This window comes from Lissotriton helveticus, chromosome 12, assembly GCF_964261635.1.
Source record: "Lissotriton helveticus chromosome 12, aLisHel1.1, whole genome shotgun sequence".
In the NCBI taxonomy this organism is placed as follows: domain Eukaryota; kingdom Metazoa; phylum Chordata; class Amphibia; order Caudata; family Salamandridae; genus Lissotriton; species Lissotriton helveticus.
Window position 1 is genome coordinate 838,977,534 of NC_136073.1, and position 21,589 is coordinate 838,999,122.

The 21,589-nt window shown below is 45.6% G+C and overlaps 1 protein-coding gene across 2 annotated transcripts in view; it reads left to right on the forward strand.

Annotated features, from left to right (window-relative positions):
• The window catches only part of PLEKHJ1 (pleckstrin homology domain containing J1), a 45,670-nt gene that overhangs the window by 18,467 nt on the left and 5,614 nt on the right, over positions 1-21,589 (forward strand). The window contains exons 1-3 of one of the 2 annotated variants that reach the window (XM_078670693.1): positions 2,822-2,911; positions 11,830-11,897; positions 12,603-12,669. In XM_078670693.1, the coding sequence (XP_078526819.1) occupies positions 2,869-2,911; positions 11,830-11,897; positions 12,603-12,669 (178 nt within the window). In that variant the 5' untranslated portion in view covers positions 2,822-2,868. Of the gene's footprint in view, positions 1-2,821; positions 2,912-11,829; positions 11,898-12,602; positions 12,670-21,589 lie in introns of those variants that run through there. The other variant, XM_078670692.1, reaches the window with a different exon arrangement.

A 21,589-nucleotide genomic window follows, 5' to 3' on the forward strand; every position in this document is an offset into this window, starting at 1 on the left:
TTTGCCCACAGCGGAGCTGCTTGGAATGCTGTGAGAGGCAACCTCACCCTGGCTGCCATAGGCTGCCCTTTCAGGACCTCTTGTGGACAAAACAGTTGTTGTAGATGGTATTGCTCTTGGGGCATGCCGCACTAAAGGTAGGGTGTCAGGCCATTTAAGACCTGTCTCTTCAGTGGCCTTTGCCAGTCTGTTTTAATAGCGTAATTCATTCTTCCCATCTGGTCTGAACTTTGGGGATGGTACAGGGTGCTCTATTCCCAAACGTTCACACATCTTTTGCACAATTGCAGCAACAAACTCACCCCCACAGTCACAATTTATGCTTTGAGGGACTTCAAACCTGAGGATGACATCTTTCATCAAGTACTGCATAAATGTTGCAGCATCATTCTTCCTTGTGGGGACACCACCACCCACTTTAAAAATGGATCCTCACACATACTAGCAAGTATTGTAATCCATTCACCGGGACATATAAGCGAAGTCCACTTGAATGTTGGATAAGGGAGCCTGTGGTACCCAAGCACTTTAATAGGGGCATGCAGTATTACTGTGGACTCTCTTTTTAGGACCTGGGTTACGTTTATGTCTGAACAGTTAATACCATAACCATATATTGTTCAGCACCCTAGACTGACGATCATGAAAGTCTTGATGAGCAACATCAGCAGTATGTATACTTATCACTCTGTAAAAGATTGTCTGTGGCCAAATGAAAAAATCTGAAGTGCTGGTGCTTGTCATTCAGCCCAGCTCATGCAGATTGACTTCTAGCCTTTGGATCCTGACCACAGGATCACCCAGGCCTGCAGCATAAGGCTTTGAAAGAATAGCAGAGACTTTCAGCCTGGCTACCCTGCTTGGCCGCACCCTCTCCATTGTGTGTTTCAGGCCTATCTCTTAGGTCCATACGACAAAGCGTATGAAAAGGCTTAACCATTGAAGTCATACTGCACTAGTAAATGGAAGGAGGGTTTCTTCTCCTCCCAACCCCAGTTGGGTGGTTCCTACTGTCAAACCCTTTGCTATGAGTAGGTTTGACGTACTCTTGGCTTACCACTAAATTCTAAGTGTAAGTAATGTGTACTCCTGTCTTACTCATATTATTCAGTAGTAATCCAGGAGTACTCCACAGTAATTGTAAACTAAATTCTTTGTGAATCTGTCCTTTTGTCTCTTCTTCTTCCTCTCTGTGACAACACTCCTCCTTGCTGTTTGTTGACCTGTTAATGAATTCCCTACCTTTCCACGATCATACCTCTCCATTGACTGAGATCTGTACGTACATCTCTACATGTGGGCAAATAGGTAAAAGTTTCATAAAATATTGAATGTAGTTAGATTTATATAGTACTGGATTTAAAATATGTTGTAGCTTTGTGCAACAAGAAAACTCACATGAATATAGTTCAGTGACCCCTTCATAGGGCGCAGGAGGTTATTTCTGTACTATTCACAGTACAGTGTGTGCTATAATTATTATGAGCCTCTGTGATTTACACCATAGTAATCCTACGAGTGTATGTTTGTTTGGGAGGGAGGCGTTGTACATCAACAAATATACACCCACTTACATTACCCGAAATGCTTTATAAATGTGTGCTCATTGCACACTTTTTAGTGATGTGCTCTGGACGCCAAATTGTTTATACTGGATCCTTAAGACTTGCGTTCTAATTCTGGTTTGACCCCATCACCAAATGTAGGAAATGCCTCACTACAGTACAGACGTTTTATGTAAATTGTGTGCTCCTCCTTTGAGCTAGACCCATGCTGTATTAAAATTAAAACAAAGTGTTGGCGCAGGGGCAAAATTTAACAATTCACAAATTGGACAGACTGCTTTGCCAGGAAGATACATAACGCCTCTTTACTGCTCACTGCAGGAAAGTAACACAAGGTGGCCGAAGAGCGCTCTGTTCTCATACTGACAGTATGGAACTCCGTGTCTTACAGAACCTGTTTTATGAACGTTTCACCTCTTTATTAGAAAAGCACTAAAGACTTGACTAACTATAATGGGTATAACTCACACTGCAGTAACTTCCTCATAGATTGAAGCTCACTCGGTAGTTAGTGTATCCATAAATCCACTAATCTTAGATCCTTTGTACGTTATTTAATATATGGGTTTATCCTGTGTTTGATGTTGTTTTCACTACCCTATACTTTCCTCATTGGTATCACATAACCTCTTATGTATTGACTCAAAAACATTTGAATAGTTAAAAAAAAGTTTTATTAAAAACAAAGGTGAAATAAATCTTTGGCACAGTGGCCTGCCCTAGGGACTTCTGTTGCCGCCCTGTCCAAGCCATGCACCTGTGAAGCTGCCTCCACAGCATGTGGTCCGTTGCATTATAATAGTTTTATTTTTTAACAGCATGGTGTGGAAGGAACATGCCTCCTTCGTGCCCCTGCTCCACGGTACTCCAAAGTTTTCCCTTTCAGGTTTTGTAGCACATATGCAAAGTGGTGTCATCATCCTGCAGCCATGATGTCTTAAGTCCAAATGACACACGTGGGTGTAATATTTAACAGTGGTGGCTCCTCCGCTAAGGCAGGGGAGCCTCGCCTCACTGAACAAAAGGAAAAATAAAATGATAATAACCTATCCTTATTATCATTTTAGTTTTCCCATTTTAGTCAGTGACTCGTGGGTAGGGTCGGCCAGCGCAAGGGGAGGAGTGGTTTCACAATCCCTAAGTGCCAGGGCTGCTTGGCCGGCCATCTTGGGCTGGCCAAACAGTCCTGCGCACTTTGCATCTTCCCCACTGGTGACAGTCGTTACTCAGACCAATCAGAACGCTGATGCCGCATTGTGATTGGCTGAGGGGCGCCTGGGAGCCGGGATCTGCATGCAAGAAAATGGAAGATGAGGACGACGAGGAGGAGGCGGCTGGCCTTAAAGGTGCGTTGGGTTTTTTCCGCCCCCTCCCCCCGCCCATATAAACATTTATTAAGAAATCGCTCATAGCAGCCGCGCTGGTGTCTCCTCAGAAGGCCTGCCATCTTTGTGGTTCGAAAGAGCTGCCGCGGAGTAGCACTTGTGAGACCCCGTCCTGGCGGGGGCGGCATGGGGGGCTTTGCTGGTGCACTTGTGTCAGTGAGGAGTGGGCGCACACTACCCGCCGGTGGTGTGCGGTTGCACGTTCAATAGTGCGCGCCTCATGAACCAGCCGCGCCGGGGGCCGAAGTGCGCAGGCTCCTCCTTTACTTGTGAGAGAGAATTCACACGTGTGTGAGGCCGAGAAGCACGCTACTCCCTCGTGGAGGCTAAACTGGTAGTGCGTCGTGTTTATGGCGAAGAGTATTGTAATTGCATTTATCTATCGCTTATTACCCCTGACGAGGTGTGTGAGAGTTACTTTTATTTCGGCGGGACCTGATGTTTATAAAGGAAGGAGAGCGCGAGCACCCCCTCCCTCCCGGCCGGCTGAGCTGCTCCGGGTGTGCGACCGCCCCCGGGTGTGATTCTGAAGAGTTTAGCGCGCCGTATACACCGGAAACTGGTGAACAGCAATCCTTGGCAAAGCCCGTGGGGTTGACTTGCATTTTGTATGCAGACGTGAGCACTTGTATTCCTACGGGCAGAGGCAGTCAGTCATATCGGTAAACCAAGCTTCGCCAGCAGTGCAAAGTATGAGGATAATTTGAGGACAAAATGATATTTAAATAATGAGTCAAAAATGTGGGGTGGTGATTGCATGCACCTATGCACGCAGTGAAAACCCCCAAGAGACCTCCCCCTCCCCTCTCCCCCAGGGTTCATAGACCAAACAGATGGATTCATTGGCACGGGGGGTGGACATATAGAATACTCATGCAAGGAGGTTAGGAAACCCACAGGCAGCCAGGACGTGCCCGCCAGACTGCAGAGCAGACATATACAGGCCCCACTGCACACACGCACCAGCAACAAACACACGGCTTCCATAGACCGTCCTTCTTTCACTCACCGACCAGCTTTCACACACCGACCGACTGGGCGTCATACAGTGTGCATCTTCACCAAACCATATGTAAAAGAAATGTTCCTATTGGCTTTGTCAGTGTGGCTAAGAACGGGCAGCTGTTTGTGCAGATTTGGCGCGCAGGGCGTGTTTGAAGCCTTCTGTGAAAGATTAGACTCTTGTGGGGGACACTTGCAAACAAGGCTCCTTTGACGTGAGGGGGCTGAAAACACGTCCTTATCAGGGGAGGGCTCTAAGCACCATCGGGGGAGGGCCCGGCAGGGACGCCGCGGGGGCCGAGAGATGTCTGGGGCTGTTGGAAAGCCGCCCGCTCATCAGTCCCACCTTCGAATGCTCTTCTTGAGGAAAGGTATTTGTTAGCCTGCACCAAACAATTTCAATACTGTGGCATATAAAGAAAGCGTTGGCCAAAACCAGTAAGTAGGCCAGGAGCCGCACAGTGGGAAAAAAAAGCCTGTCTTGGGCAAAACTTAATGTTTTGTGTGTCTCAGATTATGCTTGTGGTATTTGGAAAGGGAGGTGTAACGGGGCACTGTTTTGCTAATAGTTATGGCCAAGAGGCCGTGTCTAGTGGTTAGAGCAGAGACACAGCCAGAAAGAAAGCAGGGGACATGTTGTTGAGGGAAGCTGGGACATTTACTAATCTGCTTTTATAGCGCCAGCTGTGTGGTCAGATGGGTCTTTAGCTCAACAGGTCCCCAAGCAGTCTTTCAGGCTGTCTTGGAGGCGAGAAGCTCAACCCACAAATTCTTATGTCACTTCCTGTGACGTGACCGGTCATATGACTTCATATCTTGTTGTTGAGGCAAAGGATGTGTAATGTCAAAGGTCTAGTGACGTAGATGGTGCTATAGAGGTCTGGCTCTCACCCCCAAAGCTGCTATTAGAGGTTAAGCGGTATGGTTTAGTGTACAGTATGTACATCTACTCTTATGATAAGTGTTTCACACGTTTTAATCCTGGGGAATCAAGTGTAGGTCCATGCCAGGTTTCACGGTAATCCATGATCATGAAAATGAGTTGGATTTAAAATATTTGTATGTTTGTTAATATTATGTAGATCTCTTGAAAATCTGTCCCTCCTCACCATATGTTGGATGCCCAGTACTACCAACAAAGGAACTATTTGAGATATGCTCCCCCACACCATCCGGGACAGATCTCCGCCATTGGTTATCATGAACTTTTTATTTCAAAGTTAGATGTTGTCTATGTTCCGCCTCTTTGAATTACTTCTCATTTCAAAATAGAACACTCTTTTCATGTAGTGCTGAATGGGAAGGTCAAATGAAGCCACCAGTGATGTATGCAGCTGGCATAATTAATGATCCATATTATTGCATTATGTCAAGGTTTTCAATTTAAAACCTCTAAAAGCATTCATTAACAAACCCTAAAAAATCAAATTAAAAAACGAGAGCAATTAATGACTTGGAATACACAGTGCAAAATAAACCTTTCTTACACCCCTGCGACCCTTTCTCAATGAATAAATGAATGAAGTGCATATTGGCACTGGCCCCTAGACTGAATCACAGCAAACGCTTTTTTGAGTAAAGCAATGGGCGGTTTCCACCCAGAATTAAAACACTGGCATAAGAAGCAGATGTGAACACTTTGACTGAGAAACCGAAACATTTTAGCTTCAGTAAATCTAGGCAATATTTCGTAAGTGGAATTAATAAAGATTAAAACGTGGGATTACCTTATTTAGACCGTGCTTGCTCCTCAGCCTGCTCCTGGACTGGGAGGGGATATGTCAAAGTGCTACAAGCTGCTGGCAATATAGGTGTTAAAAACTAAAAGAAAACTCACTGGTCCTTATTACCTCATAGTGGACATTTTTGGGATCTTTCCTATTCCTTCTTCCCAAAAAAGGGAATGACTCGTTGCATGTTAAATTGAAATTAAATAATCTTTTTGTGATGGATGCCATCCAAACTTTTTTCTTTCAACAAGAGGCCTTGGCAAGATCTAAAATGACCATCAAGGGCCGTGAGTAGGTTTTCTTGCGCATAAGGATACAGTGCGTTTTTTAGGTCTCGCCTGTCGATGCGCATGCGCATCGAGCTTGCGAGCCTATTGCGGCCTAACCACGCTTTAACTAACAAGCAAGGAATCGTGGCGATTCCTTGCAGTGCCCGTGACTTTTAAGCTCAATGCGCATGTGCATTGAGCTTAAAAGCGCGTGCACAGCCGCCCGCATTCCTCCGACACCTTTGAAGTGAAGCTTAGCTTCACTTCAAAGGCCCGGCTTCTTCACACCCACATGCCGCTCTCGCTCTCCCCGCTCCGCCCCCTCCCCTGCCCGCCGTGTGACCTCGCAAGCTCGATGCTAATTCTCATCATAGACACACCGCCAACCAGTTGTCGTCAGTCCCCACGCTTGCTTGTTTGTTCTTACATTCACAGACTGTCAGCGCACTCTGGGCTTTTGATATGTTGCAGGCGACTCTGGACAACGGCGTGTTTATTTATCAGGCCTGCCCCTTAGACAGGCAATTACCCAAACACTAACACCGGGTGACTTGTTTCACTGGGTGGACGCTCCCTATACTGTACCCCGTACTGGCACTGCCTGGCCACACGCACCCTCTGAAGATGCTAAAACACTCTGCTCTCATTACTCACACCATAGCTGTACCCTGGGCTGCACACCACGTTTTGCCGACACAGCACCTACGACAGGCACCGCACCAGCTGACTACCCTGCCCTCATGACGGGCACTGCACCCGCTGCGTACACACAGCATCCGCTTCACGCACTGCACCCACTCTGTCCATTGCTCACAACACTGAAGAGGCCTTAAACCGTCCCTTCTGTATGCACTGCACCCGACGCCTACACTGAATCCAGTGCTCGAACGCTCGTGTATCGCCCAAGCAAGAATGCACGTGAGCCCTGGCGAGCCTCTGCTCTGTATCAGGTGAGTGCGTTTAACGGGCTGAAGAGCGCGCGAGCACTTCACGTGGCGCGCGCTGCTGACACACTTGTACTCAGCGCCGAATGTAAACTCTAGGAAACAGGCGCGTGACGCTATTTCTCCACAAGACTATTGCAGACATAAAGCAAATTAATTAAATAATTTAGCAATGACGTGGTTCACTGAGTAGTGAGTTGAAAAATCATTTTACCTGTTTACATCAATTTTGATTCAGCGTCGTGGGTTCGAGAAAGTCCTCCTGAACACGTTAAAAAAACCAGCCAATATTTTATTCAGTTTTCTGTTCTAAAATGGTAAACATTGAAATACATATTAACTCTTCATTTAAACAGCAAGCGCAAGTAATATTAGGTAACTTTCGAAAGTTAGATACATTTTTTTGGGGGGGGAGGGAGATTTTGAGCAGTTTTTAGGTCATTGGGTCATTCACATCAAAAGAGCAAAAGTACTCCTTGACTGGGTCTCAATTGCGTCACCTTGACGCCCCTCCCAAACCGACAATTTTCAAAATACATATTGATCCTTTTTATTAAACAGTAGTACCTAAAGGACTTTTTAAGTCCCCAGCCATATATATATTAGGGGCCCCTATTTGGAGTCCCAGCCACATAGTGCGAAAAGAAAGCTTGAACACGTGGCATTTCTTTTCCTGCTTGATCTAAAAAAAATTGTCTTGCAACAATCTTTCACGCGGACTTCTGTGTCTAACAGTCATGTTCCTCCCATTGTAGGAAACACACGGTAAGAGTAGCTTTTTGGCTACTTACATGACAAGGGCATAATATCAAAAGAGGACGTATGCACACAGTGCCTGGATTTGCATCTTTAATTGAGCTGTAGAAACAAAATAGGTATAGAGAGATGAGAGGCAGAGAGGGTGAAATAGAGATGGGGTGGGGAGCAAAAAGAGGTAATGGCAGCTAGAACAAGCACTGGCGTTGCCAATAGGTCTCGCAGTAGGAAAGTTGGAGCTATTGGTTTTGTAAATGACAAAGCCCTTTATGTTTTTAAAATGAAAACAAAAATAAAAGGCATTGTTATTTGCAATTGTAATAGCTCCAACTTTCCTACTGCGAGACCTATTGGCAACGCCAGTGCTTGTTGTATTTTTAGGGCTCGCCTGCTGTGCGCATAGCTGGCGAAGCTCTATAGGGGCTTAAACAGCGTTTACCCAAGCACGATTCCACTGGCGATTTCTTGAAGTGCATGTGCTTTTTAGGTCATTGCGCAAGCGCAAGCCCTAAAAAGCGTGTGCACAATGCCACCAGCCGCCTGCCTGCCTGCCTCGCATTACCACATCAAAGGCAGCTTCTCAGCGTGCGCTCATCCCCTAATTATTCACGGCCGGCCGGCCGTACTTTCAGTTTCACGGCCGCCGGCCGTGTCTCCTTTTATGCTAACTCCCTCTGTACCTCTCCTTGCATCCTCCTCTTTACTTCGATTCCTGCCGTTTTCTCTCGTCTCCGGCTGTTTGCTTTGCTTCCTTGTTAGGACTTGTGCCCTGTGTGTAACGTAATCGGTGCAGCCCTGAATCTCACTATAGCCAGAAGCCTTTCTCGCTTTTCCCCTCTCCAACCCCCTCGCTCATGCAGCCAGCTCGGTTTTATGTACCTGGCGGGATGTGTTTGCAGCACGCTATATTTGCTTTCAATTACACAATGGGGCCACACCCACCACTCGCTGGATGGGTGTGCAGCTCTCTTAACTTGTTTATTTATTTTTACATTAAATTATGGGGCTTGCACGTTTTGTTCTGCGCAGCTCCAACTCGCTGTTTTTTTTTTTTAACATAAAATCATGGCAGTTGCGTGCCTACTCCTGTCCATGATTTCACCCAAACCAAAGTGTTGCCGGAATCGCCCTCAGCAACATCGTAAAATAACCATGTGATATTTTTTTACAATCTTGTTTTGTATGCAAGCAAGAAGGCCCCTGGAAATGGCTACACACGGAAAGCACCAGGCAACTAGGGATAGACATCAGTGAGCAGAGGCAGAAAATGAACTCCAAGAGGCAGGGCAGTGAGACTCCACACTCACTCACCAGGACGTGTGTTAACAAAGCTACAGCCAAACACGTGAGCTGAGATTATATGCCTGTTTTCAGACCGGACTAGAAAGGCCAGGTGCTGGTCTGACAGTACCCAAACATCATCGTTAAAAACGGAGGCACTGTCAGATCAGGAATTGCACGCGTCCGGCATAAACTCAATTAAAAAAAAAAATTGTGTGACAGAAATGTATGTTCTACGCAAGCACAGGTCCCTTCAGATAAAGGGGGACGTCATGGCCAGTTCTATATTTTGAGCAATGATGTAGACTAATTTTTCCAGGAATAGCGGTAACAAGCGTTTTAGTGAGTGTTTCAGGTTATCCGGAATTAAGCACCATGACTCCCCTGTTCCTTTTGAACCTAGTTGCACATTTCCTGCCCGCATCTGCTTTGGCAGGAAGTAAATAACATGCAGCGTGTGTGAACAGGAGCAGTCGCCCATTTTGTGAGCGATGTACACATTAGCACGTGTGCTCCGGTACACGCACCAAGCATGCTCCGTCCATAAGCAGTAAAAAACCGCACAGCCCTTGTGAATAGGAGCACTTGTGCACAGCTCTGTGAGCGCCGTACCACCGCCATGTGTGCTCTGGTGCACGCACTGAGCCCACCCCGCCCATAAACAGTAAAATTACGTGCAGCCCCTATGAATGGGATGAAAACTAGGAATACCCTGACCTTTTCTTACTTCTCTTTTTCTGTACTGCCTCCTTCCTTTCTGTTTCTTTCAACAACCATATGATTCTCCCCTCACCTGTCTCTTCCCCCAACATTCTGTTTTTCCTATACCCTTCTCTCCTCATACCCTTCCGTCTCCTCAATGCCCCATCGTCACTTTCCTTGCCCGTCTGTTTCTTCTTAGCCTTTCTGTCTTTAATAAGGCTCCTATTTCTCCCCTGCCGTTCTTTCACTCCATTTACCCTTCTGCTTTTCCCCATGCCTTTCTGTTTCTCCCCCTGCCAACAGTAGTAAGAAGATCCATCCCTTGCAGGGTGCCTCGGTCATTTGAATGAGCCATTCACCATCAGAATGAAGTGTTTTTTTTGCAGGTTTTTTAAAGCAGTGTGGGATTATGTTGTAGCCAGGCAGTTGTACAAGGAACTTAACACTTGTATTCTGTGAAGTGTGCATTGGTATAATGTGTTTTCCACCTTGGGGGAAAGAACAAGCACATCTCAACATGTTTCCATTAACCCCTTTAAAGCGTTGTAAATAGACCTCCCCAGTGCTGCGCTGTCCATTGGAACTAGTGCTGAATGGACGTCCAACGGTCGTGCGCAGCACTGGGGAGGTAGTGGCCGTGACGACCGTTGGCCGACGGCAGCACTTAAGGGGTTAAATGCAGTATTGTTTTGTACAGCTGAGGATGTCAGTTGTCAAGCCTTGTTTCAGTATACATTTTAAGCTTCATTTGACATGGAGGCAGTACAAATGAAAGTTGAACTTCGTGGTCTTGACCTATGTTAATGTGCAGGCTCAGAACGAGTCCATGCACCGGGGATTGCTAAAACTGCATCATCTGCAGTACATTTTAAGAAACCACTATCTGTACTGTCTACAGCGTATACCACAACTCATACACTTTAAGATATAATGTATGCATGAACAGCAGCGCAGCTTTAAGAGATAATGTATGCAGGAACAGCAGAGCAGCTTTACCAAAACCAGCTAAAGGGCATTTCATTGTATTTCACGATATGACCCCAGTCCCCCACCCCCGAGCTTTCTGTATTAAACGATGCAGCTCCTATAGGAATACTTTTTAGAACACAACAATGTGAACGCAAGAACAGGAGACTTGGATGCAGTGTTTTGTGGGAGGACATTGATTCTGGAGGAATGGATACCCTCTTGTGGGATTAATGCACTAGACAAATTACCGTAACATCTAGGTGAATTGTAATCTGTGTTGCCACAAACCTCATGCCTGAGTCCCCCCTCTCAATGAAGGTGGATGGAATTATAGGCAGGCTGTTTACCCTATACTGAAATACTGCTCAGAGTTCAGCAGTGAACCCACAGGCCGATTCTCAGCAACATACAGTTAACAGTGCGCTCAATCTATCGATCTATGGCCCTCACTCTACCTATGGCCCTCACTCTACCTATGGCCCTCACTCTACCTATGGCCCTCACTCTACCTATGGCCCTCACTCTACCTATGGCCCTCACTCTACCTATCTATCACCCTCGCAGCATCACTCTGTGCAACCATTCAACAACAACTGGTTCAAATATGGTCTCTCAATGTTTCAAGCTTTATTACAAATGTCACAAAAATATGTTAATATTTCACCTTTGTTCTTGGATTTGTCACAATAAAATACACTGAACATATTCTTCACAAAAGTTATTTACAATAGTTTAAGCTATTGCTATTATAAATTACAACAACTTTTATTTCAGTATTATTTAAAAAATTTAAAAGACATTTGTATTTGTTAGATGAATACATCTAAGTCACGTACATACAAAACATGTTGCATTACAAATGCTATAGGTGTCACATTTGAAAAAGTTTACAGTATTGGCATTGTAAATGACAAAGCTATTAATTTTGCTATTTTCAAGACAAACACATTAAAACAAAATTGTCATTTACAAAACCAATAGCTCCAACTTTTCTACTGCGAGACCTATTGCATTTCCAATGCTTGTTTTTTTGTATTTCTGACAAAGCATGCATACAGGAGTCCTTATATGATTCTGGTCTGCAGTGTCTTTCAATCTTGGATGGGCACCAGTGGTTCTGATGAAAAGCTGCAAAGTGCCTACATTGTCTCCTGGAATGAAACTGTTTTTTTCTCGTCAGCCACACTTGCAATTTCATCCTGTTTTTATTTTCTGCTTCCATTCAGTTCTCAAGAAACGACTCATCAAACTAGTTGTGAACTTCCTCTTCTACTTCCGCACAGATGAAGAAGAGGTAAGATTTTCAGACTGCACCTAAGTGGTCTTGGCCAAGTGTGTGATAGCTCTGTTGTGGGAAGTGGCACGTTGGCTAGTGCAGTGACTAAAGATGAGTTCCCTGTCTGCGGAGGAAGGTAGTATGTTGAGTCCCAGATTTGGAGTAAATAAGTGCTTGAGAGAACAGATTATGTAGATCAGGCCAACCAGATTACTGAAGGAAAAACAAATGGCTATCTGTGTATCATGAGCTGGTGACCTGGCAGGCATTTCACTTTGGGTCTGACAGACGGAAATCGTTAAATCTAGCGAGCTTGCCTCTGCTGGTCTTGGGGTGGTCTGCCAAGACCTACTAGAAGTCCTAAATCTGATAGACCACTCTCTAGTGGGGTGAGTGTTAGATGTTAGTCTGAAGGATGGTTAATATCAGGTCTCATGTTTGATGGACTGAGGGCTCCTAGTGTGAAAGTTATTGTAATGGACCTCTGTCTGGAATGTGAATAATATAATATTGGGTAGCTGTTCTCAGCGTGTATGTTAGTACAAGGACAGCTACTTGGCAGCATCGGCAACTTTTTGATTTCACATTGACCTAACCTAGCAAGATCCTGGTAAGCAACAAAAGAGGTCAACTTTTCTTTCAGTGTGCTTGGGACTTGAGGCCTACATCAAGCAAATATTCTCTTGTGGCCATTTAACTTCTTGTTATGTTTTTCTCTTGCAGCCTATTGGTGCCTTACTGCTGGAAAACTGTAAGATCATCCAGGAAGAGGACCACAGCTTTTCCATCTGTGAGTTTTGACTTTACCTTCTTTATCGTTTTAAGTTCCCAGTTTATCAAGCAAGATTTATTGAAGTAGTGTAAAAGTTGATGTTTATTTGTAAACTAGATCAACGCAACCCGGCAAACCATCAGAACTATTTGTCTCTCTAACGTTAAAAAGGTGTACATTGTTTACACCGGGTCAGATCGTCTCAGTGATTTTGTAAAACATCGACCGCAATCAAAAAGGTGTTTGAGCATAGATGATGGACTGCGGCTGACAATGCTGCCAAGGCACTAAATGATTGCACCAAGGTTATTATTCAAGTGTGGATAAGAAGGGCAGCACACATCTTTCATATTTCACTGTACTAATTCACCACTAATCCTTTGAGTTCCGGAGGAGCGTGCTACTCGCCGAAAAAGAGCTTCAGCACCCCATCAGGGGTACAAGCGTTATATAAATGCAAACCTTTTTCCCTCTTCTATCCCTCCACTATCCTTCTGAATCCTAATAACTGACTAAAATACCCACCACTCAACTTACTTTCATATTTCTCTATACTAATTCACCAGTAATCCTTTATGGGTTCCGGAGTAGCATGCTAATCGCTGAAAAAGCGCTATATAAATGCAATTACGACAATGTGCAGATAGGCACCACTTGGTAGAAGTTTATGGGAATTCTTAGTTTTAGGAACTTCTACATAGCTTGTGATAGAAATTAGATACCATCGTTTGTGGTGGTTTGGGTGTGAAAAACCTGTGAAAAGACCACCTGGCACAAAATATCAGTTACCCCGTCTACAGCTGGGTCTGACGTGAATTTTAAGTCCACCAATGTGCTCTATTAATCTGTTCTTCTGTATACCAGGTGTCTGCATAAAATATATTATTTTCACTGGCAAAAACTAAATGTTAAAGTGAAGTTATGCTAAGCTCCCTAGTCAAATTGAGTTCCTTTATTATTTTTGTAGGATTTGTGACTGCACAGAACATCTGCGTATTAAAGGTCCGGATAACACTCCAAAATGTAACCCTCCCCTGCCCAGATCGGAACACTTTTTAAACACTATTTTCGCTGACTACTGAATGAATTTGCACCAAACCAAGAAAAGGCGCTTTGCTTAAGTAAATGTTTACTTTAATGTCCGGTTCTAATTCCGTTAAGCTGCTTTTTCTGTATCGAGGAGCAGAGGCTGACATGAGACTTAAAATAGAAAAACTCACGTTTAGGACACACCGCGTTGTTGGCCCCTGCTTGGCTGTTCTCAACGAAACTTGCCTAAACAATTCAAAAGAACAAAGTAGATAAATGTTTTCTCTTTATGGAAAGTCCAGTGCATATTTCTTCTACGGTATCCAAGTTATTAGCAAAACCAAAAATATCTGTTCAGTGGAAAGCCTGATATAACCATAATGCCCGAGGTGCTATCGCCACCTTTGTTATATATATTTAAGTGCCACAGCTGATCAGGCCAATCTCCGCTTTTAGTTCTGCTTTCAATTAATGTTATTTTAATTTATATTTAAGATGTCATTTTTACCTATTTTTTTTTGTTTGCAAATATATATATATATATATATATATATATATATATATATATATATATTACAGCTCCAGATTCACAGGATATTAAATCCAAAAGAATGCTGCACACGCAGGGGTGGTTCCAGACAAGAATCTTTAATGTCGGAACACTCACAGCAACAAGATATATATATATATATATATATATACACGTCACAATTAGCTGGTGACATTTTCACTTGTATTACTTTTATACTTTTAATGCCTGTGGCATATGCTTGAATGAAAATTAAGAAAAAAAAAAACTGGTTTCCTAGGCCAGACCTATTTGTTTTTGCAGCCAATGCTGGTTTTCATTGGTGGGGAGGATCCCCTCTGTCCATCGCCCCCCCGTCACTTTACTCTTTCCTGTCTGGAGGTCATTGCCCTCCTACACTTTCCTGCCCCTCTGGTGTTTACTTCTTGACCTTCAGACCCAGCACATACTAGTTCTACACACTTCAGATTATTTATTAGTTTTTTTATTTGTAATCGGAAGTGTGGATCCAGAGCCTTTTGGCTCTCACCCCCGTAGCTGTCTCTACTGTAGTGCCACCATTGTTACACCCCTGTGCCCAGCCCTACAGCTGGCACTCAACTCAAGGGGGCTCCCACTGTGCACATCCCCGTGGTTCTTTCATCACACAAGCCTGTGTTGTACCAGAGGTATGCTGTGAGAGGCACACAATGTTTCCACTCAAGGCCGTTCGGCTATTTGTGGGCGCCGCAGATGGGCCTGCTTCGAGGCCGCATTCACTCCTGAACAAAATAGGGTTGTTTCTCTCGGCTGCACCTTCGTTCTGGCAGTGTAGGCCACGTGGATTGAGCGCGTTTGCTCTTTGCATAGCGCTCAATACAGCAGTGTTCTTCTAAGCACTGTAAATAATAGCTTATTTTGTACTCTGACCTGCAGGTCACATCAGATGGCAGCAGAGGGTGCTGCGCCTTGAAGATAACTTTTGAAGCGCCAACATCTATGAATCCAGGAATATGTTTACACTGGATCCCTCTGGGATGTTTTAGCATTATTTCGGGGTCTGGGGGGGGTCTTCCCCGCAGGTTTATGTCCCAACATCCACGTGGTTTGTAGTAGATACAGTCAAGTACACAGAACCTTCTCCCGTGAAGCTCAAAGATGTGACCCACACTGACCAGTTCACACTCATCACGGAAGTTAATGAGTATTTTTGCATGTTGGTCACTCTAGAATGGTCCACATGCACGCTTGCGGTTCAGATTGTTGACACTGAATGCATTTTCTTTGAGGCGAGCGCTTTTCCTGGGCAGCGTGAGCTCAGTTGGGCATTGTGTCTGACTACTGAGGTGGAATGCCTCTGCTTTCCTCCTGGGCGGTCAGAAACAAAGACGGAGGACATTTAAATGCTGACTCTGGCGCGCATGCGCTCTGCACCTTTCATTTGGCTCCTCCATCCAGGCCCAGGCCATCTCTTTAGTGACCGATGTGAGACGTGGCCTGTCATTGGCAGGTATGGGGAAGGGTCATGAAGGCCACCAGGTATTTCCCCACCAGACTCCCACAGGGGCTAGAGGTTTTTGCTTTATTTATTTAGCTTTCGCTCCCTTGGCCAGAATGCAGAGATTCAGTGGTGTGTATTAATGCTGGCAGAGGTGTTTTTTCGCCTTGTCTGCCATAAAACGTCCCCAACAGCTCAGGATTGGTTGAGTCTCTTTACAAATGATGTTGAAGCTGCTTGAGAGGGAGTTCACCTTGAGCGAAATTATTACTTGGCCTCTTCCATCGCCCGCCCTACGCCATACTGATTTGTGGTTTGGAAATTCCAAGCTCAAGGGCTGTAGTTTCCCTGTTGTCAAACTCAGACCTAAAGAGAAACCTGCAACTCGCACGAATGTGGAAGGGCAGGTTGGACTTTGAACTTCCTTTAGCATCAAAAGTTGAATCATATTGTGCTGATCAAATGAATCCGCATCAGCGCGCTGCCCTGAATGTCGCACGCAGATAAAAGTGACGAAACTCGCTGCACCGGGACATTCCTGGGGTAGTTTGGAAATATTATCTTTGGATTTATCAGTGGTGAAACGGGAAGCGAAATGGAACAAAAAAAATAAAATGAAATAGTTTTGATTATAAATGTTTTGTTACTCCAAGTCTGTAGGCTTGCTCCAGTGATCCACCTCTGGGTACCATCACAGAACCATTAGAGGTTTGAATGCCTCGTGCTCTGGAAGCAGTGGATGTCTTGCACTGAAATGCGCGAGTCAACTGCACTTGGTGGTGTCCACAAAGTAGCCAATCCTTGTTCAGTCCAGATCTGCAAAACCTCTGGCTGAAATGTGCATACCCCATGCTGGAAGCCACCAGAGCATAGCACTTATGGGATGTTTATAGGGTATCCCACTAAGTAACCCTGTGCTGGTGTATGTTGGGAGGATGCTACTCAAGCCACTTTACTCGGGGACCAGATGGAGGGTCTGGACATAGTAAAATTTAGCATCAATATTATCTGCATGGCATTTGTGGTCTTAGTCACAGCTTGGCCAGCCTTACTGCCCCGAAAATTTACAAAGTGGCTCAGAGCACAGAGATGTGCCAATTTCCAAGTAAAAACATATGCAGTGGGATTGCTGCCATTGGTGCAGCATGTGCAGTGACACCAGAGGCCCTGGTCTTATAGCATTCACAGCCCAAGAGGTGGAGAAAAAAAAGTAGGAGGTGAAAAATCTCCTTGATGATTTAAAAATCACACGTCGTCTTACTGACACAACTGGTAAGAGTCCTCGCAACCACTGTACCACAAGGTTGAGTTCAGTTGCAAGCAGCTCACAAACGCAACTGGCCTTACTTACGGCAGCTGTGAAAGACGTCTTCTAAGAAAATGCTTCAAATTCAAAGAAATCCATGGGCTTGTGGGGTTTATGTCGGTCTGGTTCAAACCAACTTCAGATCCCAAGAAAATGGGGTGGCCTGATTAGAGAAACGGGAGATTACATTGACCTTGTTTGAAGTGGAGAATGATTCATCAACCCTGGTGCTATAGGCCCCAACGGCCACTACTTAAATATTGCAGGCGTCCATCTGGACAGCAGATGTCCATATTCAAGATGTCTAGAAAAGGACATGCATCAGTTGGTATTCGTTGACGAGGCCCAATAACCGAACCTTCGCGACTTGCTTCTGTGCTGAGACTTAATGCAGGACCTCCTGCTAGCTCTCAGGAGAAAATCAGGAGTGACAAAGAGTAACCCTAGCTTCTCTGTAACATCCATTCAACTCAAGTGGAAAATACTCTAAATTCTATTAAAAGTGGATCTCCCAGGGACCCTGCCCCGCTTCGGACCCTTAAGGAAGTAACTTCCATTATTGTTCCCCCTCTAACCCACCTGATCAATGCCTCACTCCAACAGGGAGTCGTGCCCCCTAGCTGGAAGGCGGCAGTTGTGAAAGCACTGCTGAAGAAACCTTCCCTTGATCCCGAGAACCTGGCCAATTTTAGGCCAATTTCTCTTCTCCCAGGGATCAGCAAGATCGCTGAAAAACTGGTCAACAAGAAACTGTCACAGTTCCTGGAGGACAACAACAAACTAAAAAGCTCACAAACAGGTTTTCGTCCTGGGCAGGGCACAGACATCGCCCTCCTGGCAGCAGTAGAGGAGGCCAGAGCACTCTTAGACGAAGGAGGATCAGTGGCAGTGATCCTCCTCGACCTGAGTGCGGCCTTCGATACTGTCAATCACCAACTTCTCATAAAACGACTCGAGAGTCGGTGTTGAAGGCTCTGCCCTATCCTGGCTCTCGTCCTTCTTGGACCAGCGTACTTTTCAGATCTGGGAAAACGACACCCGCTCCTCCGAAACTCCCCTCCAATGTGGTGTGCCTCAGGGCTCCTCCCTGAGCCCCACATTATTCAACATCTACGTGTCCCCATTGGAGGAGGTTATCACCCCGTTCGGAGTGAGCGTCGTAAGCTATGCTGACGACACACAATTAGTTGTGTCTTTATCCCATCCCAGCCAACCACCAGCAGATTTATTCAACTGCCTTACGCAGGTCCAACTTTGGATGAATAGATCAGCCTTAAAATTGAACGAGCAAAGACGGACGTTCTTCTCCTCGGCCAGAAAGGAATCACCCTTTCCCCGAACATCTGGCCGGGATGTCTGGGTCCCCCCCCTGACCCAAAACAAGAAGTAAAAAGCCTGGGCGTGTGGCTCGATACAGCTCTTTCGTTCTCCGCGCAAGCAAAGAAAGTCGCCGGGACGTGTTTCGGGCTTTTGAAATCATTGAGGAATATCCTGCCCCTCTTGCCCCACAAATAGCAAAAACTGCTAATTCAAGGCCTTATACTCTCTAGGCTTGATTATAGCAACGTGATCTACCTGGGCGCCCCTGAAGCAACAATGAACAAGCTTCAGAGAATTCAGAACGTCGCCTCCCGGATCCTCACCAAGACTCCGGCCAGAGCCTCGGCCAAACCTGCACTAAAACTCCTCCATTGGCTCCCAATTAGAGAGAGAGTCAAATTTAAGGCCCTGTGCCTAGCCCACAAACTGTTAAAAAGTCAAGGCCCCCCTATTCTCAGGAAATTCATCAAACCTTATAAATCCTCTAGATCTCTCCGCTCGGATAAGGAGAATCTTATCATCACCCCCAGATTTAAGAAGGCACGCTCAGGCGGAAGACGCTTCTCAGTTCACACTGCACGCCTTTGGAACGCACTCCCCCGTGACCTGAGAAACGAACCACACTACCTACGCTTTAGGAGGCTGTTGAAAACTCACCTTTTTCCCCAATAAAAGTTTTGCCCGTCTGGAACCCTGAACTCCCCCCCCCCCTCCCCCTCCCCTTCTTTTACTCCCCCCCCCCCCCCCCCCCCCACCACCCCTGGCCCACCGACCTGTAAGGATAGGGTTCTTAGCGCTGGGATACCTCCGGGTGACTACGCGCTCTACAACATTTTTTAATAATAATAAGTGATGTAGGGAAGTTTGCATGACTGTTCCACCTAAACATACGTAATAACGACAGAGGTGGATGTTCCCAGTGAATGACGTTTAAGAGAACCAAGAAGAAAGGCACACATGAGCTACCATCTTGATTAAAATGGGAGCCATCGCCAGATACTGGACCTTCTGCACATTTAGGGGGGGGGGGTAAACCTTTTACCCCTGGAGTTCAGGTGTCACATAAAAATCTAGCTGACTGGGGGGGGGTTCCCAGGCCTTAAAGCTGGAGTTGTGGATCTTCTATATGAATTTCCTACTCCATTAGGTGAGATATAGTTGTGATGCCTCATCTAGCTGTCTGCTTTCTGGTTCTCGACTCATAATTGTGGGAAAACACCAGAACCATGCCCTTAGTAAAACAATGACGTTCCACTCTATACTGTTAGTCATCAGAGCTAGTAGAACTGTGGGTCCATTTGCTCTTCAGTGTGAGGTAGGGATATTGTGTTGTTCACGACCATGACTGCAGCGGACTTGATCACAGCAAGAAAGACGTGTATGGAAAGAAAGACCTTTCAGCTCCACCATGCCTAATTTGAAGCGCGAATCTGATCTCTACTACCCAATACTGAGTAGCCCCAACAGTGAGCTCCTCACATGACCTCTGATGAGTTGACTGCGGCCGATTTGCAGCCATCCGATCAGAAGCTTTGGTTCATTGGACACTAACTCCTGGTTGGCACTCGAGATGATAGGACGAGGACTAGCTTGGCCGGGTATCCATAAACTGACCCCAGGAACTCTGCTGGGAGGTGGTGTGGGGGGGCGCATATTTAGCTTGGCATGGAAGCCCACACCAATTGGGGGTGACAGTAGTCTCAGCAGCCGCTGGAACTTCCAAGCTGGCACAGCATCCTTTTCCCTGAAGTAGCCTCAATCTGATGACCAGTGTTCACGCTTGCTTTCCTAGTACAGAAAGCCTACTTGAAACTGGATCCCATTTGATGGTTTCATGGAGGATTTGGAGCTGTTCACTTAGAACATAAGACTGAATGGCGGCGTGAAGTTCAGGACCCCGATGGACTCTGCCTGGTCAGAGTTTCAATGATACAGCTATCATTGTCCTTATATGGGTATCGGTGGACTGTCGCAAGAAGGCATGCACCAGGGTGAGGATCTTGCTGAAGACCTCGGTACTGACTTGAGGCAGAAGGGCAGAAATATTTTCTTGATGGTGATTTCCAACCCTAAAACAGAGCTTGTTCCTGTAAGAAGGGTACTAGGATCTATGTCTTAGGGACCATCAACTACAGCAAGTTGTTGTTCTGAACCATTATTGGACTTCAGAATGCTGAGCCTCTGCAGGTGAAATAATTAGGTGTCATTGTAAAGATCCAGAAGGAGCGGAGCCCAACATGTTTATTTATTTTTAACAAGGAAATGGTGAAATACCTTACTTTCACTCTCTTCGTTTTCAGGGACCTACACTATTTCTGTTACGATTTGCTCATCAACTTCCTCAAGATGTTCATGGGATGCCTACGTGGGCAGATGTGAGCCAGGTGCAGCTGGTTTGGGAGCTGTCGAATACACCTGGCGGAGGGAATGTTTCCATATCCACAGTGGTGGAAGGGAACCTTCTCCTACTTCAGTTGAGTGAGCCTCCTGGGATGGAACAGAGTGACATATGCAACAGCAGGGAAGTTATTGTCTTAGTATCTGTTAAGGAAGGGGGGGGGGTGCTTTAGTTTTTTGAAGTATCTCCTGGTTGACTGCGGGCCATGGCCAAAGAGGACACTGCTGCTGGAAACCTTTAGCTGTGGAAGGATCTGGCTTTGAAATACCAAAGAGCAATCAACTGCTGTAATGAAGACTGGTCTGGCTGTGGCACAACACGCTGCTTATTCCCATTAATCAGGAGCTCACTGACTTTCTGCTTTTGCCCCATCCTTTAAGTATGATATGCCTCCCATCCCAAAGAGACACCCAGTGTTCACGGTGCTGTTGGCGGGTCATTGAGAATACCATTTTTGTGGTGCTACCTTTATGGCACAGTAAGCTCCTATTTATATTCTTTCTAGATATCTTCTGGGAGCGGGGCAGTGCACAATTGAAGGTCGTGCCACAAATGTGAGCCCCCTTATCGCATCAGTGTTCACTTGCCCGCAACATTGCCACAGGCAGGTACTTTTTTGCCATTTGCTACCTGATCTTTAACTTATTTTTCATGTGGCAGCAGGAAAGTGCCTTTCTGGAAAGTCGTCTTCACCACAAAAGACTGAGCTACTGGGATTGTATCCATTTCCTCTCAGACAGGAGTACGCTTAAAAAAAAAAGATATTTTATCCAGTGATGATCGCCTGATATTTCTACTGGATTGTCAAAAGTGAGCTCTAGGCCCACCATCGCCTCGCGCTTAAGTGGGAGTAGATACCTTCCAGTGAAACTTCAGAAA